Below are 7,846 nucleotides of genomic sequence, written 5' to 3'. Positions count from 1 at the left end.
TTTAAAGTTCACATTAGAGAAATTTAAGATAATCAAATCTAGCTTTCTAGACAACCCATTCAATTAATCAGAGAGGTATTACAATGAAAATCTTCAAGCATGGTCTGGATTAAAACCTGCACCTTCTGCATACAAAACACAAAGAACGTCGAAGCAGATCCTTGAAATTAAACTTTTCAATTTCTTTAAGAAAGCCTTAATTGCTATACCTTGGGCGCCATTGTTCTTAAGACTATCTAATATTGATTTTTAATTAGTCAAAGATCTGGTCTAATAGAAGGAAAGTTGAGTTAAACTCAGATAACTCTGTTAATACAGCCTGAATTTTAATTGTGGATTGAAAAAGATTTATTTGAAGTTACTTTATGTTATGTTTAGAGATGATTTAAAGTATTTCTGATTGAGAATTATGTTTTCATAATCTAGTAGAAATACAAACATATACTGTTTGTCACCTAATTCAGATTCGCACACTGAAGGTTGCAAAAGAAAAATTTGGTTAGAGGAAAACAAAATAAAAAAAAAATATCTCCAACTTGTAAGGTTTTTAACCTTTGGGTAAGATAAAAACGACTTTGACTATGACTTCTTTTTAACATTCATAAAAAATATCTTGATAAATACAAGACAATGCTTAACACAAACTGGAATGCTAATTCGCGATTGGAAACAATCGATTCTGACTAACTATACTTCCTTTTCTGAATACCATTGACATTTAAACAAAAAAAAAACTACAACCCAACAGAACAAAGACGAAAAAGAAAGAAGACTTTAAACCACAATTTAATTAACAACAGACGATCGGTGAAACACGGACAACACGTATTCTTAGTGTCCCATAAAAAATTTAATTAAGCATATAATTAATTCAGGTACCGTCTCCAGCCAGCTCTACCACTTAGTAGAAAAAAATACAGGAACAAAAGTTTTGTAGAACATTTTTATAGAGTATAATAGTGTTAAGGAGAGAAGAGGCTTTATTGAAAAGGCAATATTGGTATAATGTTAAGTGCTGGTACGTGTATATTACCTTAGATACTTATATTTAGGGATGGATATCAAAAGGGTAAGACGGAACCCGGAACTTAGGTTTTTGGTTCGTCTGTCATCGGGTTTGAAGCTACCCTGAAATTTTCAGCCTGATAGCTGATCGGGAAGTGCCACAAAATTGAGTTGCAAAAATCCAACCGGAACGACAAGCAAAAAAACATACAAAAAAAAGTAAATGAGTGTATAAAAACGTGGGAAATATATAAAGTCAAATGCAAATGACTGCAATGATAGTTCAATGAGCGGCAGTGGTTCCCACGCCAAACCAACCAGCCACGACGCGTCGCGAGTTCGATCCCCACGCAGGACAAGCATATGTGTGATCCAATGCTTGTTTTGGGTCTGGGTGGCTTTGTGCATGTCACTTGTATGTTTGCGAAACCCCGACACAAGGATTAAAATCCTTAATGTGGGATTCATTTTTACCATAAGAAAAGAACGCAAAAAGTATTTAAAAACCGACTACAATTTACATAACCCTGTTATTGACTTTCACAGTCGGAGGTTACATGACAGCATGCGTCAATTTATTTAATTAAAATAATAATTATCGGAATAATCTTTACGATTCGATGGCTGCAATAATTGAATGTTAGTCATAAAAATATGATTCCTTCGTACATTGTAGTTCGTATTAGTGTAGTAAACAATGTTTTTTCTTAGTATTTGCATAGTCTCCTCATATTTATTATGGGTTGACGCGGCCGAGCCAGTGATAAGCTGTAGAGTAAGTGAGATGGTGATGATAAATATGTTTTATTCCTTATTTTAGTTGTAAATGTAGTTATATTTTTAAATTGTGACTAGACCGCACTGTGTTGTGTCATAAGACGAAGGGAAGCAATCTTTATTTAAAAAAAAACTTACGGTTAAAGTCACTTTTGTAAGGAGGATTCATTATTAGGCGGGGCGTCATGTCTACTCATGGTTTAATGCAACAACTTGACAAATTTTGACCTTGCTTCGTTAAATGTTGCGTATATATATTGTGTAGTCTTGTGCGGTCTAGCCTCAAAGAGGGTAAAAACAATCATGGTCTTACACTAGGGCCAGTGTTAGAAACTTTCAAAGATTTTGTACCATTCCTCAGATAAGTCTGTAGTTATTAATGATAATTGAGGTTAAAAGGGCGGGTCCGTGTCGAGCAGTAGATGCAATAGACTTTGCTTGGGAATCAGGGTCCATTAGAGGGTCTCATACTGGCAATGATCAAAGAAAAGCAGTAGAGTAAACACGTGATTTGCATTGACTTTAAGTGACGCAATAAGTAGTTTTGTGGAGGAAATAATCCATCTACAAAAACAGAAGACAAACCTTATTAAGTGTGGTTCACTATCAAAATGAAAATAAGCGAATAGGTCGAGTTATAAGCCTATGCCATGAACGATATTATGCAATAATTTGTGACCGAGGAAATCGCAATAAATCCTCTACGATAAATGGTCATAATTTAATACCTAACGAGCTATAGTCCCAAATGGAGGAATGTTGAGGCTTAGAACATAAACCAACTGGAAGTAAATGAAAACAGGAAAGTCAAACCTGACCTCATTCAAAAAGAGGAAAAAAATATAGCTTTAAAACAGATCAAGTTTGAACGTCAACTGTGTTAAAAGTACTTTAAATTCTTCAACGTTGCCATAGTACCGGAGCAACCACCTGCGTCAGGACGGTGGGCTCTGCTTCGAGATCCCGCCGTGGCAGCATCAGCCGGTGGTCTTGGAGGAGCATCTCGTGAATCTCAGGGCGCGGTGGGGCAACTCCTCGACGTCACGGAGACAGTTGAGGTCACAGCTGGCGTTGGCTAACAGGTATGGTCGAAAATGACTTGGTGTTCACTGTGCTAGTGATATTTTTTTTGTGTCTACTGGGGATGAAAATTTGTAATTCATTTGTGTTCTTAAAAATGGAAAGTTTTGATAGTAAAAATATTTACTGTGCTATGTTAATTATAAATGATTAAGTACTTATTGAAAGACGCATAATATAGCATCTATTTCCAAGTTAAAAAAAGATCAGACTCAAACTTCATAATTCCCAAATAAATGTATTTTTAAATTGTCAATAATTAGAGGAGGAATTGCAAAAAAATCCTCTTTTCACTTCAAGACATTGCATCCCATAATATCTTGTGGCAGCTTCTACAAAATATATTTTCCATCAACAGTGAAATATCTCGCTACATGGACACGGTATTAGCTCCATTCCTGGACACTTACCACAGAAACATCCAGAACTCGTACCAGCAGCTCACAGGGAAGATCTTGCGGAGAATTAAGGATGAGATCAACGCCGCCATTCAGAAAAAGCAACAGATCTACACCGAGCTGACACAGTTGGCCGATGATTTGAAAGTTCCAGGTGGGTGTTTTAATTAAACTGAATTTCTTTTAGGGCGGAAACAGTATTGCTGTATTAATTTTTTAAATAGGAACACATCAAATGACTCCTTCCACTATGGATTAAGTGGAAGGGAGTGTCAGACTTCTACTGACTGAACACACCCATGTTCTTTCATTTGCCTTTTGTGTACCCCAGACCAGCCATTAGATTATTTATAGTTCTAAATTTAAATCTCGAGAGATTGTCGAAATTATTATTACTTTTCTAAACGATAGTATTGCAGCCTTAAATCTATCTCATTACTAGTACCACAACTGTACGTACATATGTTTAAATAAATAAATAGTATGTTTTGATTAATTACAACAAATTGTAGAACCATAGAATTGAGTTGTTCTTCATTTTAAAAGTCAATTGAAATGGAATATTACAATACTGATAATAATTTTCAAGACAAGGATCCCGACATCAAAATATTGTATTTCCAATGAAGTTGAATTTATTCCTCTGTTATGAGATCGCAAAGTGATATTGTAGCGAGCTGACGTATTGATGAATTCGGATGCAAATTATATTACTTACGCTTGAGGAATATGTTTATGAGATATTTTTCCATTACTGTATACCGTGCTATACATAATGTAAAACAGTAATATACGGTATATTTAATGTTATCGAGATGTGACATACGTTTTTGCCTAAGACTTGGTAAATGATGAAGTTAATAAGAATTTTACAGCGTCTCAGATCTTACATATGCGTGCATAATGAATTGCTCAGCATAGCCACGCAATAGCTAAATATGGGAGATTGTGGGATGGTTTAGGTTCAGTCAGTAAGATTGTGACTTCCTGCTCCTTTGTCCGTGCAGGTAGGTGTCCATGAGGATTCCTCTGCCTAACCGAAAAAGAGATTTGAACTGTAAAGATGATCTCATTGACCACCTAAGGGCAACTCTGTAACATGAAATTTTAAGTACTAGTAAAAACAGTAAAACTATAATTAAAATCCATCTTTCTTTAAAGTAATGTGTGACGAAGAAAGACGGACAGCTCGTACAGTCGCCAGTAGACATGTAGCCGCCATATACGCCTGCACAGAAGACGCCCGAGGTTCTATTGCCAAGATGGGGAAGTATGCTGAGGAGATGATTGGGATCACCAGGAACCACATGCAGGCGACCCTGGTGGAGGCTACGAGGGCGTTCGAAGTGACCGGCAGTGGAGCGCAGAGAAGTGGGGTCTTGCCTAAGTAAGTACTTTGTTGAAGATATTAAACTACTAAGATCTGTGTGGGCAATAGCTGGAACGTAAATTAAATAGCAAATTGTACACTCCCCAACGATAATCTCTCCACATACTATCTCTTTTATTTTATTTACGAATAATATTCATGAGATGGCGGGAAAACATACAAGCACTGGAAATAATGGTCAGAATTTTTATTTGCATGCCAAAACATCGATACTAGCCCAAGTACGTGTCAATATAAAATTACATTTTAACGAAGGAATAGTATAAATCTTCGTACCCATTCAACAAATTCGTTTTATGCTTCTTATATGCAATTGGGTAGGCCTATGTCCAGCAGTGGACGAATATGGGCTGATCATGATGATGATGCTCTTCCGTTCTAATAATACCACATTTTTTATACTCATTCTTCCTCCCCAGGACCGACGTATCTCCATGTCTCCAAGAGCTTTCTCGAGCAGCTGTGGTCCTTGGTTATGAACTGGACTTGAGCTTAACTAACGCTCGTCGTCACAACGAGCAGTCTTGCGAAAGACTGACATCATGCACGTCGAGAGCAAGGCGACATACCGAAGATGTGGTCATAGCTTTACGAGACCAGCTGTATCAGTGTGTTTATGCTTAACTGTATACGTTTTAGCTGATGCTGTTTCGTAATTGACAGACGATGAAATAGAGATGATGTATTTTCAATAGTTATGTGACTAGCGATTCCATTTAATTTTGGAATGTGTACATTTAGGTCATTGCGCTGCTAAAATTGTATGAAATTGAAAAAAATACGAGCATTTGTAAAGCTGAGGTTTTTAATTATACCTCGAATCTAAGGGGAATCAGATAATGTCGATTTAATCGTATTAGAATAATGTTTTAACTCATTTCATTTGTGTAATGGAAGTAGTCAATAATCTGTCAAATTGTCAAGTTTCAAAATTATTATTTAAAGTTTAACCTTAAAGTTGATATTTGAAAGTAAAATAATTTAATTTAGGATATCGTTGTTGTTTTATTTTGCATGGATGACCTGATTTTAGTTAAACATTATACACATGTTTAGTGTTTTACTCGTGTTGTAAATAGTCTGTTATGTTATTTAAAAGTGGAGAAAAAAGCGGGGTTGACTCGTACTCCGTCCAAAAGGGACAAAAAAAGATGATTAAATGCACATTATGCATTTTTGCACGGGTGGGGCGACTAGCACAAAAAGCATATCAAACTATGAATTGACATTGCCTTAGCTTCTAAACCACAACATCATTCCTCTAAATATGTATAATACGAAAATAACGAACAATTCTATCAAAACTCCCTTCGTTAATGTCAGCTTACAAAATTCATAGAAAATATCTAGCCTCAATTATTTATTCAGGATGAAACTGCTAATTAGTTTCATCACGAAACGGAATAGGATTGAGTATTTTATACAAGTATTGTATGTATTTGGGTCGAAACCTGGGAGGTTATATCAACAGTAAAGTTTTGCGGTCCGCTGATGAAATACATTGTTTTAATATAAGTTACTAAATTTTGGAGCAGGTATATTTGAGCAATTGAGTGTAGTGGAAATATACACCGTGATCGTCGTGAAAAAAATAGCGCCTAGGGGTATTTTACGTCGATTACATGAACTGGGCTGCTTTTGTAAGACGACTAAAAAATCGGAAAATTTAAACTGTCTAACTATTACCATTCATGAGATTTAGCCTGGTGGTGGACGGACGGACAAATAGCAGACAGTCAGTAATAGGGTTCCGTTTTTAACCATTGGATACGGTTGTGTTAGTACGTGGGTATGTAACATAAGTAGAATTTTTGTTTGAGGTCATCACGCTAAAGCCACTTTGCGCGACGTGTCGCGGGTACGATCCCCGCTAGGACAAGCATTTTAGCGATTAACGAATGCTTGTTCTGAGTCTGGGTGTCTTTGTGCATGTGAATTGTATGTTTGTAGAACCAGCGACACAAGGATTAAATTCCTTAGAGCGGGAGTCTTTTTTTTTAAAGAAGAAGAACATTAAAAATAAGTTTTCAAAAACACAATTAAGAGTAAAGTTACTCATTTTCCATAAATAAACTTAACCTTAATGGCGCATTTCCCTTACCCAATAATTAGAATAATCCTTCAACAGTTAAAACGACCCCATCCAACTTCGTTATAACATTTCGTCGCTCCCGAACACAACCCTTGTCCTTCCACTGTCCTCTCTAATCATGGCCTCTACTTCAACCCTTTCATTTACAGCTATAGGACAAAGCAAAATCAAATTATTCAAATATTTAGACAACACGGCCGGCCGCTAATGAATTTAGATTAGTTCGTTGAGAATCAAACGAGTAATGGTATGCGAATTAACATTGATTCGAATTAAACTCGTTATTTGCTGTGGTATGCGGCCAGTTGTGTTCCGGTTGGGTTGGTTGCGATGTTTATACGATTGATATAACGTTTTGTATGAAATTGGTATTATTTTGATTTATGAAAAAGCTTTATATTATGCTGTTGGTGTTGCTTGTGGTTCGCCCCGCCTGGTTGTTGGATATGGCTGCAATAACATAACCCCTCTTTGGCAAACTCCTAAATACTAAATTTCAATGATATCGGTCCAGTATTTTGCACGTGCAAATTTGAACGGAACCCTCCTTGTCGAAAGTCGGACTCGCACCTGACCGTTTTTTTATATGTTTTACGAGACAAATGCAGACCATTTTCTTTTCTTTTCTATGATTTTTCACGTTGCTTAATCGAAAGATAAAATTAAAAATTTATTTGCAAATGCGTAATTGATAATTTCAAAGCAATTTTTGGAATTGTTACTTATTGAACAATAACAAGAGCTACTTAATTATATTGAAACAAAATTGCGTTTAATGAAATTTGCATAACCGGGTTCCATAATAGTATCGACATTGACAAAACATTTTGTTATTTACAGTTTATTATGCGTGATTACGATATTGAATATAGTTACAAAATCAGTGAAGATAATTAAATAACCATGTCCGATATTTTACAAAATTTATTGAGCGAATGAAGGTTTATTGAATGATGAATATTTGGTTACTATTTGTATTGTAGACTTTTGGAGTTTTAGTCGAACGAGTATCTTTTTTACGATTTGAATATAATTTATTATGAAATATAAAGATACATGACGTTTATACTTTAGTATTGCAACTTGTATTATTCAACACGTCCG

General features: G+C 35.6%; 1 protein-coding gene across 1 annotated transcript; it reads left to right on the top strand.

The window, feature by feature from the left end:
• Positions 1 to 530: 530 nt before the first annotated feature.
• LOC113492477 lies at positions 531 to 5,424 on the top strand. Its single transcript, XM_026869939.1, has 4 exons — positions 531 to 2,864; positions 3,221 to 3,414; positions 4,422 to 4,647; positions 5,070 to 5,424. The coding sequence occupies exons 2-4, from the start codon at positions 3,237 to 3,239 to the stop codon at positions 5,272 to 5,274; spliced, it is 609 nt and encodes a 202-aa protein (XP_026725740.1). The 5' UTR covers positions 531 to 2,864; positions 3,221 to 3,236; the 3' UTR covers positions 5,275 to 5,424.
• The last annotated feature ends 2,422 nt before the right edge of the window (positions 5,425 to 7,846 follow it).

The sequence above is a fragment of the Trichoplusia ni genome, chromosome 4 (assembly GCF_003590095.1).
Source record: "Trichoplusia ni isolate ovarian cell line Hi5 chromosome 4, tn1, whole genome shotgun sequence".
NCBI classification, from domain to species: domain Eukaryota; kingdom Metazoa; phylum Arthropoda; class Insecta; order Lepidoptera; family Noctuidae; genus Trichoplusia; species Trichoplusia ni.
This window is presented reverse-complemented; position numbering and strand designations above follow the sequence as displayed.

What these genes read in the sequence shown, in the direction of transcription:
- LOC113492477 (XM_026869939.1), top strand. Translation starts at nt 3,237, where the DNA reads ATGGACACGGTATTAGCTCCATTCCTGGACACTTACCACAGAAACATC. An exon ending in CGATGATTTGAAAGTTCCAG is followed by an intron (nt 3,415 to 4,421) that starts GTGGGTGTTTTA and finishes CTTTCTTTAAAG; the next exon opens with TAATGTGTGACGAAGAAAGA. An exon ending in AGAAGTGGGGTCTTGCCTAA is followed by an intron (nt 4,648 to 5,069) that starts GTAAGTACTTTG and finishes CTTCCTCCCCAG; the next exon opens with GACCGACGTATCTCCATGTC.